This window comes from Chionomys nivalis, chromosome 17 (assembly GCF_950005125.1).
Source record: "Chionomys nivalis chromosome 17, mChiNiv1.1, whole genome shotgun sequence".
NCBI classification, from domain to species: Eukaryota; Metazoa; Chordata; class Mammalia; order Rodentia; family Cricetidae; genus Chionomys; species Chionomys nivalis.
In genome coordinates this window covers 18,384,696-18,412,396 of record NC_080102.1, presented here as the reverse complement: position 1 = coordinate 18,412,396, position 27,701 = coordinate 18,384,696, and the positions used below count along the sequence as shown (strand labels likewise).

The 27,701-nt window shown below is 43.3% G+C and overlaps 1 protein-coding gene across 1 annotated transcript; it reads left to right on the top strand.

Annotated features, from left to right (window-relative positions):
- Positions 1–1,066: 1,066 nt before the first annotated feature.
- On the top strand, positions 1,067–27,701 carry Derl1 (derlin 1). The gene is made up of 8 exons (XM_057792117.1): positions 1,067–1,402; positions 11,353–11,464; positions 15,988–16,052; positions 16,982–17,008; positions 17,491–17,586; positions 18,607–18,659; positions 20,402–20,512; positions 24,357–27,701. The coding sequence occupies exons 1-8, from the start codon at positions 1,250–1,252 to the stop codon at positions 24,493–24,495; spliced, it is 756 nt and encodes a 251-aa protein (XP_057648100.1). The 5' UTR covers positions 1,067–1,249; the 3' UTR covers positions 24,496–27,701.

Below are 27,701 nucleotides of genomic sequence, written 5' to 3'. Positions count from 1 at the left end.
AAGCACTGCTTCTTCTCGCTTCGCCAACGCTCCCCTCTTTCTCCGCCACCCAACAATGATGCTTTTGTTTAGTGAGATACATCCAGGTTTCTTTGGGGAGCAATCTCTTTTACTGTAGTAAGTTCAAATATTTTGTTCATTGCAGGTCAGTTTACAGTTGTGTTCTCTATGGAAGGTTTTAGTGATTCTAAACCAGAGTTCCTAGCTCCAAAACAACAGCAACAACATAGAATAAAAGTTCTAGCGAAATCGATATCTTTCCATCAATTGTGTGTGTGTGTGTCTCTGTGTGTGTGTTGTAAAGCAATCACCTTCATCTGGAGCTAACTTGAAGCTCCTCAAAGAACCAGATTAAAAACCAAGGCCAAACCCCCTTTCAGCTCCTTTGGCATTCCTGTCAAAAGCAGTCTTTTCTCTTCGGGAAAAATTCTTTCCCTAGATTTTTGTCCAGCCACTCTGCTCAGAAGGCCCTGAATATGTCCATTCTTAAATGCGGCCTCCAATCTTTTGCCTCAAGATTTTCCAGTCCTCCGCTGCACTGTACCCCATCATCTTATTATTATTGTTATTATTATTATTATTTTTATTATATCCTTCTCTGAACATTTTCTTCTTTATTACTCTTTGATCTGTCTACCCGGAGACTGTAAAGTCCAGGTGCAGCCACCGTGTGACAGCCCCAGTGTCCAGAAACCCGCCTGGAATGGTGAACAAATTATTGATGTTGGGAACAAATGGGAACTAGCCACTTTAGCTCCCCCTTTCCCTTTAAATAAACTCTCCAAGAGGCACCCACTCAGATTACACCTCCAGCGAGAACTAGGTGAAGGGCAGGTGACCTCCCAGTTGGCTTGAAAGTCTTGCCGTTGCTCTGGGCAACCACTGTTTCCCACAAGACACGTCGTGTTCGCCCCGCCTGTCGCCTGGCCCCACCCCAGGACGCCGAGCCTCGGTTCTCCCGGTTCTCCTCTAAAAAAAAAAAAAAAAAAAAAAAAAAAAAAAAAAAAACGACGCTGGCTCTTTAATCCGCGAGGGCATCTTTGGTCACGTGGTCCGCGGCCACCGGAAGAGGAAGTTTCTCTTGTGAGCTCTGCCTGGCTCGTCCGAATTCGGTGGCGCCACGTCCGTCGGTCTCCGCCTCCTGCACGGCGGCTGCGCTCCTACTTTCCCTGGCCGAGCCGGTCGAGGAGCGCGGGGTGGGCACGGGAGGACGCGCGGCGCTGCGCAGCCGGCCACCTGACGGGTGACCATGTCGGACATCGGGGACTGGTTCAGGAGCATCCCGGCCATCACACGCTACTGGTTTGCTGCCACCGTCGCGGTCCCTTTGATCGGCAAGCTCGGTATTATCAGCCCGGCCTACTTCTTCCTCTGGCCCGAAGCCTTCCTCTATCGCTTCCAGGTAGTAGCTGGCGTCGGGCAGTGGCGACTACAGCCCCCAGGTGTCCCCGCGGCGGCAGGACTGGTTCGGCGGGCTGCGGGGCGCGCTGGGGCTGGTGGGATCTGTAGTGCCTCCGGCTCCAGGGGTTTAAAAGGTGGGGTCCTTTGGGTCTGGGGAGGTCCTGGGGTCTGGAGCCAAGACGGGGATAACCTAGAGTCGCAGATGGGTGTGCTGGGAAGTGACTCACTGTACTTGTCTGGGAAGATTGGGCTTCCCGCCTTCCGCACTCTGAAGGAACTAGCGAGAAGGTAAGTTAGGAATAGTTACCATTCTCATGGCAGATTGGGCCCACCTGCATTAACGTCTTCTGCCCTCCCTCAATCCCCACCGTGATGGTGCCTCTTAATCAGTGGCGTCTACTTGACAGCCTTCTAAATGGATGGCTCGCATGTTTACAGTTTCTCTCCCCGACTTAGAGGTGTGGTTTAAGGTCGGAGATTTTTAAGAAGTGTGAATTTCTGTGTATTTCCTGCGGGCCCCAACCCAGCACCTGACATAGAGTAGTTAAATGTATCAGTGAATGAATAAACTACTCAGGAAACGGGAGATGTCAATTTCCTTAAGCATCCAGGAAAACACTCAAGATTATTATTCCAGGCCAAGGAATATTAATTTCCTAGAGGCTATTTTTTATCGTTTCTGTGCTATAAAATTTTTATCAGGGGGAACTCAAGATTCCAAGATTAGATATGAATCTCGGTACAAGTTCCTTGGCTTTCAGTTTCTCCTCTCCTCTGGGTGTTATTCTCTAGTCTCCTTTGCTGATTTCTTGTTTTCCTGACCTAGATGTTGCGATAGGCCTCAGGAATCCATGATAGGATCCCTCTGTAGTCGCTCCCTAACCGTGGGAGGCAGCTCTTTACCAGCCATGGGCATAACTACTTGAATGGGAGACTGTCCGGTACACAGGTATCTCCAGTGGAGTGGTGGAAATCACCACTTGGTGACCAGTCGACATCTAATCAAATCTCCTTTTTGTCTTTGCCCTAGAAGTAAACAGCAACTGCTTTGCTAGAGGAGTTGAAGCTAACAGTCATAGAGACATCCCTGAGTTCTTTTTTGCTTTTTCTTTCTTTTCCAGTGCAGGGGAGTCAAACCCAGGGCATAACATAGACACGTGCTCTATTATTGAGATACATACCTTGTACAGTCCCTTGACTTCTTTTTCCCAGCCCAGAATCTATGAAGAAGGTCCATCCATTTGACTCCACCTCAGATTTATATCCAGTGCCCAGGGCTTTCTCCTCACCATGGCAAGCTGTCTCAATGCCAGCTTGACTCTTTTCGTTCTCAGTGGGCAGGCTAGAGTGATACTCCGAAAACATAAATCACGTCTTGTCCTTCTCCCTAGAATCCCCCAGTACCTCCTGCTTGCTGTTGTCCTAAGTCGACCCCAGGGCTTTTGCGCATGTTATTTCTCTACTGAGGAAGATAATCATGGCCCGCTCTTTTACCTCTGTGTGTCCTTCATGCCTCTGCCCAAATGCGTTTTCCTTTTAAGGCCTCCGATTGCTCTCCATTCCTCTGTTTCCCTCACCTTCACTTTGTCCTGCCACATGCCATCTGTTGGGATTTGTTAGTCCACTTCCCATCAGAGAACAAGATTTTGTAGGACCTTTACTATTGCCTGTGTCACCTAGACTAGTGCTGGGCACATAGCAGCTGCTTATATATTGCTTGAGTTCATAGGAATAATTGGGTGCTTGTGATGTTCTGGGCACTTGACTACAATAGTGAACTAGACAGAGGTTCCTGATCCTATGGCAAAAACAGAGGGAGGCACATTATTAAGGAAAATGATTTAAGACATTGGTGTTTCTGAAAGGTCTAAGGATACTGAAGAATATCTTTGATTTGGTCTGGCTTTGGACCTCACCTTCCTGAGAGGAGGAATAATGATCTGGGAACAGAAAGAGGACTGGGTATGGAGTAGAGAGCCAATGGCAGTGGGGAAGCCTGGGAGATGAAGACAGGGAGTTAACCAGGGGTGTGTCCTGTAGAGCAAAGATGGTTCTGTAGGTGAGGGCTGGATCACAGAGGGCTTGGTAGTTCATAGTAAGAGACTTAAATTTTAATTTTTTTCCAGTGCTAAGGATCAAACTTAGGGTCCTAGGGCATTGCCCATGTCAGGCAAATACTCTCTACCTTTGAACTTTGATTTGAGAGCACCAGTGACGCCTGGGAGGATTTGAACACAACCCCGAGCAAGGCGTCCCTGGTGCTCTCAAATCAGAGCAAGGAACATGGTGGTTGGTACCCAGGTGGCTGTGGATATAGATTTGGCAGTTAGTGTGGATACAGAAGGTGAGGAGGAGAAGGAGAGCAGGCTCAAGGAGTGACTGGCACAGGTCTTTATGGGCGTTGAATGCTATGCTCTGAGGGGCTTGGGTTTGGTTGGCAGTGTGGACTGTGGTTGTGCTTTGGTCAGTATTAAATCTAGAGGTGCTCTCCAGGCATCCGAGTAGAGACAACCTGCAGTGTTGATTGAAAGAACATGGTTCTAGAGCACAGCCTGAACTGCATATTGGTTCAGTCACTTGCTTTAATTAATATGTTTTGGCGGAGTACTGTTGTGCACCTTGTACCTGGTGGCATATTGGGTAATATGTGTGCATGAGGAGCGTTGGCTGTAAATCATTTTATGAGACGTGGTCGAAACAGACTCTTTGAGCTGTCTTGTGAAATGTCGCTCATTTATAGCCAGATTGGCAGAATAATCACCATCAAAAGCCTTTCTAATAGGCTACAGAGAGAGCAATATTAGAAGCAGGGAGCCGAACCAACTAGAGACATCGTTTGTTTCACACCTCATCAGCCCCTCAGATGCAGAAACAACGCAAGAAGGAAAAGCACAGAAGGTGTGCTTTCCCAGTTTCTGCAGCAGACGCCTCTCCCTGGGCACTCCATCTGTGGCAGCTTAGAGAAATTGTGGGATAATTGATTTAGAATTGTACATTCACAATTTGAAGTAACTGAAGGTATTTTCTTTCTCCCCTGTAGACTAATTTTGTGTAGTGTGGTGCTTTCAAACTATAAAGTCTAAAGTGCTATTTCTCTAGTTTGGGTAACAAAACACAGCAAGTGTGCTAAGCCTCACTGCTGGGCTGTCCACAGTTTCTGCCTATCAAGTACTTCCCAGGGATGGAGTGTCTTCATGTTTGCTCCTGATTAACAAAAGAGGTGGCAGTTTCTTCATACTTTAGTGTTTGCTGAGATTATATGCCCCTGTGGAGCCTGCACTATGTTTCATTTTTTAAAAACCATATAGCACCATTTGCTTTGATTAGTATTGTGCTTTTCTGTATGTATGTTATCTCAGCTTCCCCAACTGTCTTGAGATAAGTGCTGGCTCCTTTATGAACACTAAAGCTGGTTTCTATCTCAGTTGGTTAAGAATAGTCTACGTTGTTAAACTCCTTGCTAGCCCCTCACCCCCAAGTATTTAGCAGAACATTTTGAAAAGTGATTTCTCCCAAATTAATTATAGAAAATGATTCTTCCTTTTTTCCTAGATCTGGAAGACCATAAGGCATTGGGTAGTTCAGTTATTTAGGATAGAAAGATTGCAGGCTTTCAAGTATTTCAAATTGTTGGGTCTTGACATCAAGGTCCCAACTCAGACGCTTACAAGTTGTGTGCCATGGACCAAGTTATATCTGGACCTACACTATATTTACCTAAAAGCAGAGATAATATAATGACATGCTGACTCACTCACAAGAGTTATAGAACTCTAGTGACTACAGGGCTCTCCATTTGTTTAATGCTTTTGTTGAGGGGGGGAGAAGAGTAGAAATTACATTAAATGAATATATTAATTGTAAAGTAAGCCCTAATTTCAAAAACATAAATAAAAGTGCCTTCAAATCAAGGAAATAAATTAGCTGTTTCATGCCTCTCAAATGTAACACAAAAATTTTATAATAACCAGTAAGCAGTCTTAATAAGCAAACTACTGAAATAGTTGACCATTTGTATTTATTAGTAGTAATAAGGTATTTTAGTATTAATTTTAAATTAAATTAGAAATATAATCCATGAATTTATTATTATTGTTATTTAAAAGAATCCCAACTTACTGGGCATGGTGGTGCCCTCTTGTAATTCTAGCACTGGGGAAGCAGAGGCCAGGCTGGGCTGTACAGCAGATTTCAGGCTAGCTTTGCTACAGAGTAAGACCCTAGCCCAAGAAAGTGAAAATAAACTGCACGGTAAGAATCAGAAAGGGCCCTGCGGGCTGGAGATGTGGCTCAGTTGGTGTGGTGCTTGCCTAGCTTTCACAAAGCCCTGGGTTTGATCCTTGATACCACATAAACACCAGCGTAGGCATGGTGGCCCGTGATGTAATTCCCACATTCGAAGGTGGAGGCAGGAGGATCACAAATTCACCGCCATCTTTGGCTATATAGTAGCTTCGAGGATCGTCTACCTCAGAAAAGAAACAGAACTAATCATCAACAACAAAAGGCCCCTAACTTAGAATGGGAAGACTCTTGTGAGCTCTGAGCTTCTCGTTTCCCAGGATCAGAAATGGCATGAGCTCCATCTGTGCTGCAGACTGGTGCTTTGCTTGTGTGTCACATTTAACCCAGGGATGGAGGTTGACTTAAGAATATTTGGGGTATGCTTTATAAGTAGCTGGAAAGAGAGTAAACTCGAACTGTAGGCTAACATGGCAGTAGCACCATCATTCAACACAATCATCTTGCTTGGGAGGCCCATGTAGTGTGTGTTGCATGTGTGTGCATGCTCAAGTATACAAGTGTGTGAAGGCCAGAGATTAACCTTGGGTGTCATTTGATTTTTCTCTTTTTTCTCTCCTCTCTCCTCTCTCCTCTCTCCTCTCTCCTCTCTCTCTCTCTTCCTCTCTCTCTCTCTCTCTCTCTCTCTCTCTCTCTCTCTCTCTCTCTCTCTCTCTCTCTCTCTCTCTCGATACAGGGTTTCTCTGTAGCTTTGGAGCCTGTCCTGGAACTCTCTCTGTAGACCAGGTTGACCTCAAACTCACAGAGATCCATTTCCCCGTCTCTGCCCCCCGCCTCAGTGCTGGCAGTTTGTTGCCACTGCCCGGCTCTCCCACTGGGATTTGGGTTCACTGATTAGCCTAGCCTAGCTGGTTGGCCTGCAAGCCTCAGGTGCTTACCCATTTCCTTATCACTGTGCTTGGCTTTTTACTTGTCTTGTTGACATTCTTAACTTCAAAATAACCCTTTTTGTTTCAGACAAATCTTTTTCTCACTTTATTATTTCAATTCTGGATGGCATTTGCAGTGATTTCATCAGCAGGTCCTAGAGAAGTTTTAGTTAAATGAAGGACACAGCCTCTAACACTGTTGGAAGAGTAACTAAAGAATAATAGGTCTTTTTGAGGGTTTTTGGCATTGAACATGTAGGAATGTCATCCCTATCTGAGGAACTCTGATTCCTCAGATTACCTAAATCTAACTAGGGCCTAGCTTTTCTCTTGAAGAACACACACACACACAATTTGTAGCTGGGCATGGTGACACAGACCTGTAATTTGAATACCTGGTAAGTTGAGGCAGGAGTATTAGCAGTGTATCCTGCAATGTGAGTAGCAGGGCCAGTCAGGATTGCCAGTGTCTCAAAAAAAAAAAAAAAAGGGAAGGAGCCGGGCGGTAGTGGCGCACGCCTTTAATCCCAGCACTCGGGAGGCAGAGGCAGGCAGATCTCTGTGAGTTCGAGGCCAGCCTGGTCTACAAGAGCTAGTTCTAGAACAGGAACCAAAAGCTGCGGAGAAACCCTGTCTCGAAAAATCCAAAAAAAAAAAAAAAAAAAAAGGAAAGCAGAACCCTTCCCTAAAGAACCTCATCCCTACCAGCGCCAAGAAAACCCCACTGTATATTAAAGGTCTGGCCCTGGGCTGCTATGTGGTGAAGGATTCTCTCCACCAAGTCCTCTCAGGGGAATGAGACTCAGAGTTCTGTCTGCTAGTCCTGTGCTTTCTGTGCTGGGCCAGGCTGCTCCCTCAGCTTTCCAGAGTTGAAGGTGTACCTGTCTACTCATGCCCTGCAAATAAAGCCTGCTTCCTTTCCTATTTACATGTCAGACAGAGGAAGGAAGGGGGCTGTTGGGGATTTCAGAAATAAACTCTGTATCCTTCTGAAAAGAGCCAGTGCTTAGTGATTTCAAATGATAATTTTAAAGTAATACAAAAATAATAAGTCTTTCCGATGAATGAAAGCAAGTGTAACTCAAGGGTAGGCTTAATGAACGGCAAGAGAAGCGAGGTATTTTGACAGACACTGATTTCTAAAGAACAGGTGCGCACAGTGGCTAAAAATAGTGTTGTGTCATCAGCATTAGAGAAAATGTAGTCAGGGAAAAACCAGAGGTTTCTCTGCTAAAATCAGGCGTTGAGCAATTTAAAGGAGTATGGGAGTAGGTGAGATGCGAGTTTTACAAACCATGTCAGTGGGTGTTTTCTGGAAGGCTGTAATAGTAGCACACCTCCATATACGCTTTAACAGCGCACAATTTCATCCCTTTCTTGAGGCCAGCCTTTCAAGCCCCTTAAGATAAAGGACGAGGGCAGGTGATCCAGGACCAGTGTCACTGTGTACACAAAGAAAGCCAGCTCAAACGTCTAGCCATATAAGATTCCAAGGCTAGGAACTTGCTTCTTGCCCTGTTTGCAGTGCATTTTGCAAGCAGGGGTGGGGGTGGTTAGGTTTGCTCTTAGTTTGTTTCTGGGTCATACAAGGATAGCAGTATTGGAAATGTTTATTAATTGTAGCTGTAATACCTGTGTCTCTTACAAATTCTAGAGTCATGTTAGGACAGAATTCTGTCTCTACTAGTTACTAGCTCTTGTGTAACCTTTATCATGCGGTTTCCTCATGTATAAGACCTTCTGAATCATTGTGTGTAAATTAACCAAGTAGCATACTCATTCATTCATTTTTAAAACGTTATTAATCAAAGTCTGTGGATGTATACAGCTTAGTAGATTTACCGAGCATATTCAGGTTCTGGGTTCCATTACTAGGACTTCCTAAACAAAACAAAATAACAAAGTCATTAACCAATTGAGGACTGTATGTGATTCTCCCCTTTACTTTGAAATTGAGGCTAAGAAATATTAATGTTACAGCAAATTATGTTCAGGGCCTATGCCTTCTCCAGTGCCATTTGCACAAGATAGTCAAGCTATGAATGGAGATGATTGAACCTATTGCTTCTCTGCTTTAATACAGGGTCTTGGAAGGTCACGTTTACTCCATACAGATCGTTAAGCTCTGGGGGTTCCATTTCTGTCCATGGAGAATGGAGTTGGCAGCTCTGTTCTTGCAGGGTCTGTGACTCTGATCTTCCATTCTAGAAGCCCTGAATCGTTAACAACCCTCTCCTATTTACTGTGCTCTTGAGGGCTTTGTGCCAAGAGTGTATTTTCCCTTCCTTGTGCCAACTCTTGCTCATTTTGACAGTCTTCCCATGATTGATCCAGCCATGCTTTTCGTGCTTGGCACATGATAGTGTGCCTTAAGACACATAGCTTTTAAGCCAAAGGTCAGCATCATGCTGTTTTACCAGAGTCTAGGAGGCTGTCACTTTATTCTTGCTGTTTAATACTGTTTTGGAGATGTGAGCTGGTGAATGGTAAGGTGAAAGAAGATACAAACTTTTATGTGCACATAGGCTGTGTGCTTGGGAAGGCCAAGAGGTTCAGTTTTCACGTGTTACTTATTTTGTGGTTGATTATAAAAAGAAAGAAGAGAAAGTTGTGTAGAAAACTGTGAAAGTTTGGCAAGAGTGTGTCAGCGTCACATTGATAAAAAAATAAAGATGTTGGATCTGATTTACTTTAGGAGAGTACTGAGACTAGCCAGTAAGAGAACTTGGGAAGGAAAAGGGGCAAGGAGGTTATATTTCCTTAGATCTGGAAATATTAAATCAGAAAAGAAAATAACTTAGTAAAGGCATTCATTCCAAATGATCTAGTCTAAAGTAGGTTTTAAGATGAACTAGTCTTTCACATAATTGGAGAAAGTATAGTTACTTTAATGAGACCAGAAAGCTAAATGATCATCTAGAAAAATAAGCTGGATCTTTTCCTCATCTGTGAATTGTGAAGGTGTTGCAGTAAAATTGAACATATTTTTATCCTTGGAAAAACATCTTTGAAAAACTTTGTAAGCTTGGTAGTGATGGGTACCTCTGCCTGTGTCTTAAACTTTATGTTGAACATATGGTAAAAGTCCTATAAAAGTCAGTGTATTTAAAAATGAAGAGACTATAGCAATAGCTGTTGCCGAAGAAAATAACCAAAAGTGCTGTAAAAGCACGAGCCTAAAGGCAGAACAGAAAACAACGAGCAACAAGAAAGTCCTTTAATATATAAAGAAATGGCAGTCTATTGGAAGTGGATATTTTTACAATATAGAAAAGATAGAAAATATTGTTAGAAAATATAGAGAGATGCTTAGCTTTCTCAAAGCAAATAAAAATTGGTTTTCAGGTTAGTGATTGTAAAATACTCTCCGTGGTGAAGTGTGGAAAGATGGCACTCATCTACATTTTAGGAGGAGGTATAAATTAATTAAGCATTTCTGTAGACATTTGGCAATATCTACCAAAATAAGTGCATATGTCTGTTGATCTAACAGATTGATTCACAGGCATTTACTTTCTCTCTCTCCCTCTCTCTGTGTATGTGTGTGTGCGCATGTGTGTGTGTGCGTGTTTGTAGAGAATATATAAAAATATTCATCATGGCATCATAACAGTTTAAACGAAGTTTGGATATCCACATACAGAAATACTCTGAAGCCAATAGAAATATTTTGTCAAGGCAATGAAGATAGAAAACTGCAATTTAAAGTATGGTGAAGAAGGAGGAATATGATATGATAGAACACACGAGGAAATGGGCCGTGCATGGTGGCCTGCTTTTGGAATCTTAGCACTCAGGAGCCTGAGATGGGCAGATTGAACATTCTGGCATAGCCTGGACTTTGAGATCCTGTTTCAAAAACAAAGCTGAGGCCAGGTATGGTGGTGCATGCCTTTGATTACAGCACTTGGGAAGCAGAGCCAGGCAGCTCTCTTGAGTTTGAGGGCAGCTTGGACTACATAATGAATTTCAGGACAGCCAAGGCTACACAGAGACACTGTCTCAATAAACCAAAAACAAAAGCAGGGCCTTGTGTTGCAGGCAACTCTTATAATCCAGCAGCTCTTGATGCTGAGGCAGGAGGATTGAAAGTTCAAGAACTGTCTCTGCTGTAGAATACATTCAGAGCCAGCCTATGCAATGTAGTGAGTCTCTCAAAATCAGATGTGAAAGGGGGCTGAGATGTATCTCGGTGACGGAGCACTTAACGGAGCATGTGTGAGGCCCTGGGCTCAGTGCACAGTACTGCCTCCAGAAGGAAACCGTCAGTTGTTGATGGAAATAACATTTGGAGATTGGAGTCAGGGCTTCCCCCTTCATGTTGATTCCTGTGTGTGTGTTTGTGTAGTCAGGACTTACCCTTTCACGTTGATGTGTGTGTGTGTGTGTGTGTGTGTGTGTGTGTGTGTTTACTTTTGAACCCATATTGCCTATTGAGCACCTTGGTTTGGTTCCTGCTAACCTCTAGCATTTGAGTGTGATACCTTACCTTAGGATTATCTGGAAGCCTGATTGCAGGCAAGACTAGCCATGCATTTGCACAGTATTGATTTTGTTGACTTGTTTAAAAATGTTTTTTGATAATCTTTGATGTCCTTTCATCTAATTGATCTGTGAATTGATGTTATATAAGTTGGCACAAACTTTGTTTTCTCAAATTGTGTTGATGATGTAACTTTATCTCTCATAGAAAGATAGTTTGATTTTGTTTAGTTAAAAGGAAAAAAAAAGTTCCATTCAGCTCAGAGAAACTGACAGCTGTTTGTTTTGATCTGTCCAGATATGGAGGCCATTCACTGCCACCTTTTATTTCCCCGTGGGTCCAGGAACTGGATTTCTTTATTTGGTCAATTTATATTTCTTATATCAGTATTCTACACGACTTGAAGCAGGTAAGTTATCTTTTCATAATTGTTTTAAGTATTGTTTCATCCTAACTTACTAATTCGTACATTTACTTGGATTTGGAGGGCCATTAGCATTATATGAAGGAATGGTTAATGATGGTTCTTACCTGCACACTAGGTCATGACTGTAGGAGGCTCTTAGACTGAGTTTTGTGTTTTTTTGTGTTTGTTCTTTTTTCTTTGGAAATGGGGTCTTACTATCTATTCCTGGCTAGACCCAGATGGCCTCCAACTCAGAGATTCACCTGCCTCTGACTCCTGAGTCCTGGATTAAAGGTGTGTGCTACCACACCCAGCCTGCTTGAGTTTTTATTCACAGAATGAGTTGTGAAGTAGCAGTGTTATAGAAGGAAATAACAGCAGATCAGAACTTTGCCTGTCTTTGTCTCCTGAATGCCTGGGCTGTGTTCTCAATTCCAGTCATTGTCCTGCTACAGTAAAACCGGGCAAGAGTATATGCATCTCTTATACTGATAGTGAAAGGCTTACTTGATGCAAGTCAGAGTTAAGCACCAGCTTGCAGCTGGAGAGGATGGCTAAAGCACAGGACTGAGGATTTGATTTCAGATCCTTTTAGCTATGTAAATAGCTGGGTGTGGCACTGTGCACCTGCAGTTTGGTGCTGGGAGACCGAGACCCAAGGATCCTGGGGGCTCCCTGGCTACCTAGTGGAGTCAGTTTACCGTAAGCTCCAGTTTCAGTGCCTTGCTCAGAAAACAAGGGGATGAACCTCTGACTTCATTCGCACATGCGCCATGGGCACCTGCATGTGCACACAGACTTTATGTAGTCAGTATTTGGTAGGTACTGTGGTAGTTTTTCAAATATAATCTCTTGTATGATGGAGAAGCAATACATTGTTTTAAAAGTGTCTTGTTGAGTTATCTATTTCCTACAATACTTTATACGCTATTTCAAAGTTGCTTACATAAAGAAATAGTAAATTGATACTCTGACAAAATACAGATACATTTTGTTGAGTGGAAGTGATCTGCAAAGGTTGGCAGACTTCGGAGATTTTATAAAACTGCCTGTTCTTACGAACCATCCTTGACTCTACCCAAGTATTTGAAAATTATTCCTGCCTTACAGCTGCAGGGACAGAGTAGGTTGGATATTTGCTGTGAAATACAACTTTCCCTTAAGTTGATATTGCTGTTTTTCAAAAAAAAGTCACTGTTTTAATACAGAGATTGCGTGGGGTCCCGACCTTTCTTTGCAGAAAAGCAGAGGACTGAGGCCGGTAAGTAGTTTAGCTGGTAAAGGTGCTTGCCACCAAGGCTGATTCCCTGAAGCCCACATAATGGAAGGATATCCTCTGACCTCTGCCTACATGCACGCTGATGTACACACACTCACACACACATACAGCACATCATCTATAATTCCTTTTCATTTGTCAGTACCTAGCGTACTTTTGACGCCAAACCTTAAGGATTCCCTTTGATAACGGAAACTGGGTGTGAACTGGGATAGCTATGTGGCCACCTCTGCTCTTGTTGCTGTGTTCCTACGTCCATTTACCCCCTTATTAGCCTGACCAGGCAATGCAAGCTGGTCTGTACTACTCTGTATATGCGCAACAGGTCGAGAAACCTGTCAGTTGTTAGACTGCTGGCTGCGTTTGTTTGCTTTTATCCTTAGAAGTGGCTTCCCTTTTTTTCCAGTCAGAGCATTTTTGAAATGCTCAAGCTGAGAGGCGTTTTTGAAACAATTTTTTTGAGATAAAAAGTTGCTCTCTGTATCTGGATTCTGTGTCCTGAGTCAGCTGCCTGAAAAATTGAAAATATCTGGAAAACGGGTGTACTGAATCTGTACAGTTTTCCTCTCATCTTTATTTCCCAAACAACATACTGTAGCAGCTGCTTCACAGAATTACATTGTAAAAGAGACCATAAGTAATCTGATCTATTTCACAGTATATGTCAGAGTCTGTAGTTTCTGTGCAAATACTATACCATCTTATCCAAGGATTGTGAACATTTGTAGGTTTTAGCATGCAGGGAAGCCCTTGGATCCCGTCTTCCATCCATGACATGGGGGATGGTAATCCACATCCTATCCAGCTTCCTCACTTGAGTTTAAAGTGTACAATTCAGTTAGCTTGTGTGTAGAATTGTACAGCCATTACCATAGCAGTTTATAGCATTTCCTTGCCCCCGAGTGTCTACACCTGTTACTGCTGCCCATTTCCCTCCACATAAGCCACAGGAAACTACCAGTTTCCTTCCGGCTCTTTATATTTGCCTGTACTAGTAGTGTCTTGTACTAATTTTGATAGGACCATACCATATATGGCCTTTTATGACTGTTTTCTTTTACTTAGTATCATGTTTTTAAGGTTCTTCTGTATAGCGTGTAGTTGTAGTTTATTCCTCTTTATTGTCAAATTATATAGATAATGTTGCATTCTCTTCATCCATTTATTGATGGGCACTTCAGTTCATTTTGTGGCCTCCATGACTGATGCTGCTTTGAACGTGACTGTGGAGAGGAATCTTTGCCATCAAAGATTGTCCTGAGCAGTGGTCAGATCTCCCAAAGGTCGCAGCTGTTTGAGATAACACAACGGGAAATGGAAGCCAGGTTTTCTGTTTTTCATTTTCTCTACACTCCACACAGCCTTAAGTTAATATGCCACCTGCATAATTTCTTGCCTGGTTAAATTGTTAAGAATGAGCCAGGCAGTGGTGCCACACACCTTTAATCCCAGCACTTGGGAGGCAGAGGCAGATGGATCTTAGGCAGATGGATCTCTGTGAGATCGAGGCTGTTACACAGTGGAACCTTGTCTCAGATCCACCCCCCAAAAAAGAGAAAGAAAGAAAAGCTCCCCTAAACCCCAGAAACAAAATACTGTAGCTGGACGGTGGTGGCGGATGCCTTTACTTCCAGCACTCGGTACTCAGGAGGTAGAGGCAGGTGGATCTCTGAGTTCCTGGACATCCAGGGATGTTAAACAGAGAAACCCTGTCTTAAAAAACTAAAAAAATGAAAAAAGAAAAAGAATGAAGCAGTGTTGGCTTAAGAGGTTTCTGATTTGCACTGAAAGAATGCAGTTTAAGACCATTAATTGTAAATTCCTAGTTGCTTGCATGCCAAATAATGTAGCACTACAGTTTATGTGATTATAGGTATCTCAGTCTAAAGAATCCTTAGAAATCACAGAGCCAGAACCACCCCAGAAAAGCTTGGCTCTTGTTCAGATTCAGAAGTTTTGTTGGAATCTCAGCTGTCCTTCATTACAGTGAGCCTTTAGCGTGTGTGTCCTTACGCTGTGCTGAGAGGAGCAAGGAGAGCAGGAGAGGCGACTGATCCCTCCTCATCCTTCCCTCCTTTTCCACCTTCTGGTTTGAGAATAGAGCCTTACTATGTATAGTCTATAGCCCAGGCTGGCCCAGGCCTTGTAATCCTCTGCTTCCTGAGTACTGGAATTACAGGTGTACACTACAAAACCTGTTACATGTTTTCTTTTTCCTTAAGAGCCATCCTTCTGTCTTTGTGGTTCTTGTTTCGGGGCTGAAGAATTGACTGCCATGTCTTGTAATCCTAGCAGAGTGTGCAGAGGAGAAGTGACTCTCTAGTCATTTTTGTCTCTTCCTTCTGCTTCTCTCAAAATGTCCTGACTGAGGTGTTAGGAACTGTCCCTAGACTAAGAGCTGGACTGTTGTGGTTTCCTCCCTTGGAATGAAGCACTCTTTGCAGTGGTGGGGTGAGAAAAGCACTAACCTAGTCCTTAGCCCCACACTGCTTCAGACGAGCATGTGACTTTGGTCATGGACTTTATTTTCTCACTTTTAAGTAAGGGGTCATACACTTGACCCTTGCACCTCACAGATACCTTATGGAGAAAGTCAGTTGTGGAGAGGTCTGGCCTTTTCTTTGTCCTCCCTTGTTCCCGAGTGTAAGATCTGTAATAGAGGCTGACTCTGCTCGGTACGTCAGCCCGGGCTGGACAAGTGGCAGTGCATCTGTCTTGTCTGGTCCTGATAGTGAGAGCAGCGGCAGCTAATAGCCCTGTGGTAATAACGGGCTCCCACAGAGTCATGCTGCAGGAGCGACAGTGGTAGCCAGATTGGACATGGCCCCTGACAGGCTTTAATTTATAGGTGAGAGACGGGAATTAACCAGTATCAAAAGTGTGCTCAGTAGATTACGGTAGGACCATGAGGGAAAGCCAGCAGGACATGAGGAAGGGGAAAGGGCCTCACTGGGCTTGGGACAAGGCTCTGTATTTCTGGAATTGACTGTCCCCCTTGGGTCTGTTTTAGCCTGTGGCAGCCACAGTGTGTAGCTTTCTGGACGTCAGGTCAGCGGAGCATAAACTGATTGTAGTCAGGTGCCTGTGGTTCAGTTTTATGCCATGGTATAGACTTTGGTAAAAACTCTCCTTTCTTTAAAGAAGTGGTTTAACTGTTTCAATATAACATTTTGAAGTTATTTTTCTCCATAGATGCTATTTTCTTCCACAGCTCTGAACCCTGATGTTTGCTTTGTGTTTGTTCTAGGAGCTTTTGATGGGAGGCCAGCAGACTATTTGTTCATGCTTCTCTTTAACTGGATTTGCATCGTGGTATCCTTCAGTGCTATTTTGGGCCAGAAACACGCTCCTCCTCCACCACCACCCTATATTTGGAAATAGAATTCTATAAAATATTTAAATCAGTTTTTATACTGTTTAAAAACTGTAGTTAATGAAGATAACAGATTCTTTTTTAAAGCGAGGATAAATCTTGGGTTTTGGGGATGCCTCCTCTTAGTATCGCCTCTGGGATTTTTCCATAGTCAGCTGACTTTTACTGCTGTCTCCTTGAGCCCAGTTCTGCGTGTTCTCTGGGATGACAGTTTGTGACTGAAGCACAGTCCTTGCTGCGAGGCAGCTTTCGGAATCTGTGGTTCTTACCAGAAAATTGATTTATAGCCAGCATTATTCTCTGATTTCATTGCTGTCCATCTTTTGAGTCCTAAATAATAATCTAGTCCCCTACTCCGGGTATAGTCTATCTCTCTGTGAGGCACAGTTGATAAGCAAACAGTTGGACCTAACTGCCATTTAAAGTTGGCCAAGAGCCAGGAAAATATAGGGCATGGGATATGCCCTCTCCTTTAAGAGAATGGAGGGAATCCTCTTAAATAAGTCATAGACTTATTCGTGCTGTCAATCCCTGAGTGTGAGCAGGATCATAATTGTTTGAAATGCATAGGCATCTCCATCCTGTACTTGAAGGAGAGACGCTGAAACAATATCAAGGTACCAAAAGATACCAAGTGACCAAGTTGCACTGAGGTTTTCATTTCTGTTCTCCTGCTCTACTGACTGTACAGGCTAATGGGAAACTTATGCACAGTTATCCGAACTTTTGTGTGTTCCCATATCTAATTGATAGAAATATGTTCTCCTTTGAAACAGTGTAATGAAATTCTATTGGAGGGAAATAATCAGATCAACCTTGATATCTGTAGAATACTTTATGCATATGATCTTTAACTTTACAAACCAAGATTACTGGTTTAGCAATGGATATGCAGGTAAATCTTTCAACTATTGGTTTTTGTATATATTTAAGCACTTGAGATTACATTGAAAGTATAAAATGATAACTGCTATTGTTTTGAATATGTTAGCTAAGCCTTTGAGGCTCTTGTAGACATTATCTAAATCATTGAATTTTCTGTTTATTTTTGGCTTATGCATTCAGAGTAATGGGTTTGCAGTATTTCCTGGCCATGTATGAGGCTCTGTATTCCTTGAAAGTAGCTTATATGGTTAAGAAAAAACTTTATTTTCAAATAACAGCTTGAACTAATGTTTCTGACTTTCTGTAAAAACATGATTGTATTGATTATAGATTTTTATGGAACTCATTGTATGACAAATGATGCAGTTAGTTTGTAATTCTAATCATTAGTTTTGTTTGCAGATTTTTAGGGGGTGGGTGTCGTAGGCAGGCCACATCAAACCCTTGTTGCATGTTCCTGGACCAGGGGTTCATATGTCGCCTTTTTTGCAGTTGCTGATGATTCCTCTGATCATGTCGGTCCTTTATGTCTGGGCCCAGCTGAACAGAGACCTGATCGTATCATTTTGGTTTGGAACACGATTTAAGGTACTTTACCTAGGTGGAACAAAACTCAATTCTTGTCTTTGTAGTAATCCCCCCTAAGCTCAAATGTGTATCTTTCTGACACTTCCAGAAGGGGTCACTGCAGAGTAGCATAGCATAGGCAGGCACCTTCCTCCCCCTCCTCAGTCCTGTGCCTAGCCATCCCAACATCCCTTGCTGATATTACTTCCAGTCCCTCTGAACCTCAGGTTCCTCAGGGATATGTCCCTCAGTGATCTTGTGTGTGTGTGTTTGTGTGTGGGAGGGTGGGGGGGAGTACAAGAGAAATTGCAAAAGAGAAAACATGCAGGAATCCTGCCATTTCTAACCTTTTTGTCACTCCTGCACACCCTTTTAGGTGCTAAGTACTTTACTTTTAATAGCGCCCTCAAATACTGCCAGAGCTTACCATTTCTACCTGTAATGTCCTACTCATTACAGAACTGAATATTGCTTGAGTCATCTGCCTGGGGTTAGATTTATTAAGTCTGGGATTTTGTCGTACTTACTTCACTTAGTCTTACAGCTGTTTATGGATAACCCTCTTTTTATTAGTTTGTGAAGTTTCCTTGAAGTTCACTCAGTCTTAAGTTTGTCCTAAGGTTCGGATGTCAGATCTGGAAAGCTAATACCTTGTTGTGAGAGTGTTAGTTCAAGACATCCACACACAGTGTTAGATAAAAATTCAGGTTAATTATCTATGACCATATGCTGATTGGAGCCTTAGAGTTTGGGGTGTTTTTACTATCATCCATAAGACACTTATGTCTTTGTTACTATTAACTCAGCAGGGTATATACTGAATTTGAAAGGATTCCTTCCATGCAATTACAAGTGTGCAAATGAGCACAGTTTTAGGTAGGAAGATGTAAGTATTATAAGGATAGTGTTAGATTTGAGAAATTCTTAATGACCTAGTGATTTCCATAAAGCTCTGGTTAGTATTTCCTTCCCCATTTTTAGGTTTTGCAGTGTCATGGTGTCTTCAGACATGGCTGTTCACATTTGTGTCCTCTTTCCTAGGCTTGCTACTTACCTTGGGTTATCCTCGGATTCAACTATATCATTGGAGGCTCGTAAGTAATGTTAGATTTATTTAACCAATCCTTGGGAAACTTAATTCATTGATATCTTCCTTTCCTGGTCTTTTAAAGACTTTAAAGAATCTCAGTGTTGATATGTTAGACCCTGGGAGATGTTTGATTCTAATTGGTTGCACAGTAGGAATTTAAGCACCTTTGACATTGGATGACTGTCATTTTGTTAGCTTGTCACCAGATACATTGTATTTCTAGACATATTTTTTGAATACATATGTCTTTCTTTATTCACTATCCATAATGAGCAGATACAGAAATATTTGTCATGATTCCTCTTAGGAACCTATCCATAAGGTGACTCTATTATGTACTTGTAAGGCACTTTCAGAATGCCTGGGAAATGGCATACTACCACAGAAATGGAGTCTCAGAGAAGTTGTTTTGTACACAGTTGATGGTATAGAACTGCTGCCGGGCAGGTTGAAATTTTTACTCTCTTGCTGGAGTTAGTACTGAGATGTGGAAAACCTTTCACGTTTCCAGTCTAAATTCAGAGAGAGACCATCTAGATGGAGTTGTTCTGGGCTGGAGAGACAGCACAGTGGTCAAGAGCAGGTGCCGCTCTTGCAGAGGACCCACGTTTGGTTTCCAGCACCCCTGTCAGGCAGCACACAACGGCCTGTAACTCCATGTGGTTTCTGGTATCTCTGGCCTGGTTGGAGACTTATATCTATGTATACACACACATAGGCATGCACACACAATTACAAATAAGTTTTCAAGTTTCTTCTGCCTGGTGTGGTAGCACACACCTTTAAACCCAGCATGTGGGAGGCAGGCTCTGTGAGTTCAAGGCCAGCCTGATGATCCACATAGTGATTTCCAGGAAAACCAGAGGTACATAGAGAAAAATACCTGACTTGAAAAAAATAATGAGGATGTTCTTCATAAAAACAAAACAAAACAAAACACAAAACTAGAGATGTTTTAAGAGCTTCCATTTCTTCCATTACCAAATATTTTTCAAAAGTTATTCGAGTTGGAAAGTACTAGTCCTTCATCTAGCGGATGTGTTGCCTGTTGTGGTCCTTACTCCTCGTCTGCACTCACAGAGAAGGGAGTGGAGCAAACGGAAGGACAGCCTAGATCAAAGCGTGTTCTGAGATTGGCGAATCCTCTCCGCTCCCCCACCCTCAAGGGCGGAGGCTTGGGCGAGACCCCTTTGTAAAGGGGACGGTGAAGAATGATGTGTAATAGGAGCAGTGGATAGGGAGCCCTGGGTGAGCCTTGGGAAACCTGAAAAAGTCCCAAGTGGTCTCTTTGTGTCTCATCTGAGTGTCATGGCTCCAGGAGCCAGAGTGGTCATGTGTTGTCACCTGTCTCCCTCCATGCTCTCTCTTGGTCGTCTCCATGTGTGTCTGTTTCACACGCACTGTGTGTTTGAGAATTCAGAAGCTAGCTTGCTTCGCACCCGCCCCAGCTCTTGAAATAGACGGGCACAGAGTTCATATTTTGAGGATGGCGTGGCCTTGGAGATTTCAGAGGGGCCTCTGGCCTTGAGGAGCTGTGGGCCTCATTAGTTCTTCAGGCCTGATTTCCCTCTCCCTCAGAATGCATTTGTCACTCACACTGTAAAGGCCATTGTAGACCTGTCACTGACCCAGGGGCTGGAATGGGCTTCTGTGAAGGCTGCCTCTCTTTCCCATGCTCCTAGTTACAGCTTGTGCAGCTCACTGTGTTGCCGGGATGTCTTTGCACTGACTCGACTCTCTTTGCAGGGTGATCAATGAGCTCATTGGAAACCTCGTTGGACATCTTTATTTCTTCCTGATGTTCAGATATCCAATGGACTTGGGAGGAAGGAATTTTCTGTCCACACCTCAGTTTTTGTAAGTTTTTCTCCTCTTACTGAATGTGGTGCTGTCCTGTGGTTTCAAGTATCTTGATTGGAGTTTCACGAGGAGACACTCTACTGCCCTTTCTGAGGGAGAAATGAGAACTAGTGAAGTTCTTCTCATGGTCAGGACACCAGGGATTGGTGCCACAGCTCTGTCTCTTTCATGACAGCTTCTAGCTAAAGATCACGAACTTGACTAAACCATCGCAAAAATAGATCAGCTATGCTGAGCGGGCTGAGGCACGTGATTCCACTGTAAAGTGCCAGCCTTGGGCGGGGGGCAGGCATGAAGGATGGCACCACAGTTTTTCTTGGAACATCAGTGTCACTTGTGATGCTGGCTGAGTAAGTTAGCCCGTTATTTGCCATTTATAGAATGTGATTTTTGTTTTTGTTTCTGAAATGGGGTTCCTGCTGTGTAGCTCAGGCTAGTCTTAAACTCTCCATTGTTCTGCCTCAGTCTCCCAAGTGCTGGAATTATAGATGTCACTACCCTCCCTGGTTTAAACTTCTATATATTAAACGTTATAGACTAGAGAATTCGTAGATTGTTTAAATTTAAGATGAGAGACTTGAGAATTGTGTAGTGGTCGCAACTCCTTAGAAGTAGGTCCTTCGTAGTTGTGTGCTTTTAGAATTAAGTAGAAGAGGCCAAGGGCAATAGCTTCTGGGGGTTGGGTGCCATCCCCTTTGGTACTACTTTTTTTTTATTTGTTTTTGTTTTTCGAGACAGGGTTTTTCTGTGTAACAGCTCTAACTGTCCTGGAACTAGCTCTTGTAGACCAGGCTAGCCTTGAACTCACAGAGATCCGCCTGCCTCTGCATGCGCCACCACTGCCTGGCTAGTACTACTTTTGATACTGGTCAAGTTACTTACTAAAACCTCCAACCTTTGGTTCACAGTCTGAGTTGAGAGGCCGCCCCTGTCTCATAGGATTGGATAAAGCAAGGCTCATTGTTGAAGGCATAGTGGTGGGTTGATGTTCAAACATGAGTGTGTCAGTGAAGCGAAGGGCTCTTAAAGAGGAGCCAGTTAAATCCCCATCTGGCTGTCACCGTCTGCCTGACAGTCACACCTAATTTCGTGCAGGGCTAGGACATAACCACTTGCATTTAAGAGTTAAAAAACTGAACCCCTTTGAATCAAGGTATTATTGTAATGTTTGTACTTTTGTCTTTTTTCCAAGGGATAGGTGAGGGGCAATAACACCCGAGTAGTCTTTGCCCCAGCTCTGTGCAGGCTAGGATGTTTGTGGAAGACATTTGATTGTGAACTATAATATTCAGAATAATTCAGTGGCTTGTTTGTTTGTTTCTAAAAGAAAATAAGAAGAAATTTGTTTCTCTTCTTGCCTCTGGGTGGCCGTCAGACTGAAGAAACATATGACCAATCTATTTCTAATCACCAAAGGACACAATGGGGGCAGATTTGGGTCTCTGACCTAGGTTATCAAGTAGGTTTGGCAGATGCATCAGCTTTAAAAAGCTTGTGTCCTGGGGAGTCACCAACAGTTACTTTACCTTAAACGGCCATTTCCTGACTTTAACAGCTTACAGATATTTTTGAATTGTGGACAGAAGTGTAGAAAATTCTAATGGCAAAATCGGCAACACACTGGAGCCTGCCTTCCTCTTGAGCTTTCTCTGTTGGTGGACGCCCTTCTGTTAGATTTTTGCATAAAGATCAGATGGCAAAATGTAGCTCCTTGCAAAAGCAGTAACTGCTTTGGAATTACCATAAATTTTTGTTGATTATGTATAATTGGGTGTCTTTTTATTCTAATTACTGGCATTTAATTTCACTCTTAGCTTAAGCAGTGGAGCTGGCTTCTATATTGTCTTGTGTGTAGTAGAGTGAGGCAGCCTTACTGCCTTTCTCAAGTGCTGTTTTATTCTGTACTGCAGAGGGGGAGTGTCGGAAAGATGTTACAGATGCTGACAGTTTGGTGTCTGGACATGACACTTCAATTTAATGATAAACTGTATTTTGTTTTGTTATTTAGGTTTTTTTTTTTTTTTTTTTTTTGGTTTTTCGAGACAGGGTTTCTCTATGGCTTTGGAGCCTGTCCTGGAACTAGCTCTGTAGACCAGGCTGGTCTCGAACTCACAGAGATCCGCCTGCCTCTGCCTCCCGAGTGCTGGGATTAAAGGCATGCGCCACCATCGCCCGGCTTTGTTATTTAGTTTTTTAGAGACAGTTTTGATATGGACGTCCTGATGGCTGGGGATTTGTCATCCTGCCTTAGCCTCCCAAGAGCTGGGATTATAGGCATGAGTCCCCATGTCGGACTGGGCATGAGAGAGGAATTGACTTGTAGAAACTCTAAAATAATCCATATTCTGCATTCCCTTTAAAAGGCAGCTATATCTTTTCTTCTGTACGGTTTTCTTCCAACAGTTACTTTTCTGTAAAAGGGTCATTGTCTTTTTGGGGGAGGAGTGTGAAGGTTTCAGATGTTACAAACTGATGCACGCTAGTGTCTGAACAGTCGCACTCAGTGTTGTAGCAGACGCTTCTGCGCACATGAAGGAGTGTGTATGGGCACTAGCTAGGGTCAGGCTGCCTGGGCTAGAATACTGACCATTATTCCTGAAGAACTTCACTCACTTTCTGCCTCCATTTTCTTGTCGATTTAATAAGTTTTTTAGCTGAGAACTGTGGCTTGCCTCTAAACTCAGATACTTGGGAGGGTGAGGGCAGAGGTTCTGGAGTTCAAGGCCAGCCTGGGCAACTTAGTGGAACCTTGTTGGGATTTTATTATTATTATTATTATTATTTTTAACAAAAAGGCTGTTAGCATAGCCCAGTTGTAGAGTGCTTGCCTAGCACCCCTGAGGCTTTGGATTCAACCCCCAGAAGAGCCAAAAAGGAAAAGAAAGAAAGGGGTGTGTGTGTATGTTAATATCTTCACAGGGTAATTGTGACCATCCAATGAACTTCTAAACATGACATCACACAGGCGCCCTTGACCAGTGACTGCTTTCTTACAAGGCTGTGCTGTTGGTGTTGAGGTGACTACTAATCATGACATTCTGGCTGCAGAGAGTTTCAGACCAGATTGTAAGTTTGTGCTCCCTGCTTCCAGCAAACATTTAAACTTTAGAACCCTGTATAACACAGGTCCAAACACATTGCCAATTTACTAATGCAGACAGTGAAGAGAAATGTTGAAAATGTCACTGAGAACAGACATGGGTTAAAATTTTGTTAGCTGTCCTGTGATGCCTGGTTTATTAATTTGTAAAGTTAGAGATCATGTGATCTTTTTTTGGCCTTGGCGTTGACACTGTCTGAGATGGAAAGGGTACAGTTGGAAGGCAGGCGAGGAGTAAACTAGAAATACACCATAGCTTCGAGACAGAAAGCCTGTGGCCCAGAGCTGTGGAGATGCTGTGCAGGCCTCAGGCGTGCTGCCTGTGGGTTTTTCTCTGAAAGTGAAGTGAGTTCATTTTGAGTTCTTTGATCCAGTCTGACCCATCTGCTGACAAACCAAGAAGCCATCAGTGACTCTTCTGCTTGTTGGGCTTGTGTGTGCAATCTTTTTGTTTCCATATTGCTCTGCATGAATTACTTTTATAATCGGTGAAAAAAATATGGAGAGCGTGAATTTAACTGAAAGCTTGATAAAGTTTAGAAACGTGAAAAACAGTTGCCATCTGTGGTCAGGGCATTGCACTAAGTGCTAAAAAGGAAAGCCAAATAAGACCGTATTCCTGGCCTCTCCCATCATGACAAATGTTTTGGAACACCCAGGAGATGGAGATGTTCCAAGTGGCTGGAGATGGTCTACGAGTAACCTTGTTCTCGTCTTTTTTTTTTTCTCTCTCTTCTCCAGGTACCGCTGGCTACCCAGCAGGAGAGGAGGGGTGTCAGGGTTTGGTGTGCCCCCTGCCAGCATGAGGAGAGCTGCTGATCAGAATGGCGGAGGTGGGAGACACAACTGGGGCCAGGGCTTCCGACTTGGAGACCAGTGAGGAGCAGCCCTTGGCCTGCCCACCAGCCATGCTAAGCAGATGACAGTTTCCTCCCAGTACTGGGCACGCTTAATGGCCAAGTTGTTGCTGCCGCTCTTGGACCTGACCCACGCTGAATGTAGTCTTTCAGTACAAGACGACATTTTTAAATCCTGAAGGAAAATACAAGTGTTCCTCAAGTTTCATGATTTTCATTCAAGTCTTTACTGCTATGAAGAACAAATATCAGCTGTGCAGATTTCAAAACTGACTCATTTTCTGGTCTTCTCTTCTTCCCTTTCCATCTGAATAATGGGCTGGGTAAGTGGGGTTGGTTAGCCGCGCCCTGCCAAAGGACCCCTTCCTCTTTCTCACACACATGTCCCCAGAGTTGCAACAGGAGTGGTCCACAAAATGGTTTTGCCTTTGACAAATTCTTATTTATTGACTTTTTGCCAAAGCTTGGTCACAAAGAGCTTGTTCACACATCGCTCTCAGCTGTTGCTGGCGGGACTGTGACAGTAGGGAGAAGACTGGAGCGGAGGCCGAAGAGTTTTCTCAGCGGTGGGGACTCTGTCGGCCAGACAGCAGCGCGGCCACTTGCTGCCTCTGCAGATGTTTTTATACGAAAAGCACCACTGAGTCAGTGAGGCCCCGGGGAGTAATGAGGTTAGGAGTTGTCGCTAGGCACTTCTCTCCCCCTAAGCCAAGTGATCAAAACCATAGTGGAGCCGCTTCTAACGCAGAGAATGGGTTTCTTCCATGGGTGCGCTCTGCTGGCTTTGTGTACCCAGAGCCGTTGTGCTGTGCAGTGCTGTGTTAGGAGGTTCCAGATCCTGTTGGCCAGACTTGTCCCTGGAGGCAGGCTTCAGGGCTTTGTTTCCGTTTCATCCTCACTGTGGATGTGTGTTCATTGAGTCAGCAGAGGAGAAAGTGTCAGACTCTTTAGATTTTTCTTTCATTGCTTTTGTCCCTTAATTTTTTTGGTCAGGTGTTTTGGTTACTGGTGAGGGAAGTATGGCTCTTTGGGTGTGTATCAGTCAATCAGTTTTTAAGGCTGATAGCACACCTGAGTAAGTGACACATAACTAGAGGTTCCAATAGCTTTAGAATTATTTGTCTTTGTTATCTTGGGTCATGCATGTATACATTTGTGAATTAGACCTACTCTCTTTTTATAGGTGGGCTTTTGCCAGCCGAGCTTGGCTCATCACTAAATAAAATTTTCTGAAGGCTACAGTGCTTTATATAGTTAGTTTATGCTTTTATTCTGAAACCAGACTGCTGGGAACAATGTGGTGTGGCCGCTATACTTTGAATATTGTCCAAACGTTTCCAGTACTTTGGTTGGTTCCTTGCAGGAAATGTGCCCTAACAGTATGTCTTGTCTTTATCTGCTCATTAAAACTGTGATGTGTGTTGTATTAGGAAGTGGGAGTTTGAAAATTTGTGTACCTCTCCATATTTAATTTATATGATAAAAAATTGGGTGGAGAGAGGCTGAACCGAAATGCCCAGATTCTCCTGCTGTCCTGAGGCTTTACAAAATGTGTTTGTAAAATTCCACATTCTCCCTATGGCATTGCATAGGCTCTCCCTGTGCAAGGTGGAGGCTCGAACTCGGAAAGGACTGTCCCAGTGAGAGAGCAGGAGATTGTGCTACACTCTCTTACCAGGCTGGCTCCTGAGAGCACTGTCTTTTCTAAGGGTCTGCAAGTATGTAGAACTTTTCTCTTCAAGGCAAAATGTTCATTAAATTCTTTCGCTGATCATTTTATTATCTTGCCTGGATTACCAGTCCTTCTGGGATAGTTGTACCAAAGTGAGCTGTTTTAGTTTTGACTTCACAAGGTAAGACATCACAGTGGGTTCTCTTTATGAATGTGAAAAAAAAAACTTATTTTGTACAGACAGCTTTCCTTTTTGTAACTAATCCTTTTTACTGGTAAATATTGTAAATTAAACTGTGCAACTTGAAGGCTGTCTATGTTAAGTTTCCATACCTCTGCTGTGCTGTGTTGTATGATGTACTTTATGTTATTGTCTTCACTGGATCAGTTTTATGTGATTTCCAGTAGGTTTTGATTAGCAAGACACAGCAAGCCTTTTGTATATGATGTTGTTCATATATTAGAGAATGTTGGAATTCCTGGAAGAATTAGTACTGAGTTTTCCTTTGTGTGAGAGAGAGTGTGTGTGAGTGTAAATGTATATATGTGTGAGAGTGTATGAGTGTGAGAATGAATGTGTGTGTAAATCTTTGAGAGTGTATGTGAGAATGAGCAGGCACGTGTGTGCGGTGTGTATGTATGTATTGTGGGTCTTGGTATATAGCCCAGACTGTCTGTAAACTTGGGATACTCGGCCTCCCAAGTTCTTGAATTAGGCGTACACCACCACCTCTGGAAGGAGGGTGCTTCCAGATTTTAGGTTTTCACCCATGGGTGTGAGTGTTGGAACTCTGGAACTATATAAACCCTTCCTTACGTAGGAAGCCCAGAGTAGAAGGCACATGCCTAGTTTTTTATCTTAAAGGTGAACAGTTTGAGTATGGTTTCCTGGCCTTCCAGTGCAACACAAAGAAGCAGAGCCTTGCATCTCCTCTCTCTGTTTAATAGAGAAATAATAGAACACGAAGGAAAGATCCTATTTATTTGAAATGATGGGACACCGCCAGCCTTGTGATGTTCTGAGCTACCTTTTGAATGGCACTAATAATAGGCAGTGTCTCAGTTGCCAGCATCTTCATTGCCAATTGTGAGATCCCTTGCCAGTTTACATTTTCAATAGTGACAATACTAAATAATAAAACTTGTTAACCCTTGGGCAAAGGTATGAATCTTCCTGGATTTCTCCCTGATAGTATCTTAGAAGCCTGGCCTGGGCAGCTGTGTTTGCTGGCAGTTTGCTTTCTAAAGTGGCTCTGGGTTGGGATTGGGTGATGGCGTGCACAGCCTGTGCTTCCTTGGGTGTGTGGTTTAAGCCCAGGGCTCCTGTCCCCTGGTTCCCTTTTTCCACACTTTTCTCTCTGATCTGTCCTGACATGTTAATGTCTATATGCAGGTGTATTCCGTTGTGAATATTTTAGGACTCCTTGGCTTCTGACATGAAACTCATTTGGGATTGGGGCCTGGGGGGAGTAGTTATCTTGTGTCTTTTCCTTTCTACATGTTTATAAAGTTTCTGGTAATTCTGATACTCAGTTGGCTTTGGGAACCAGTGCTTAA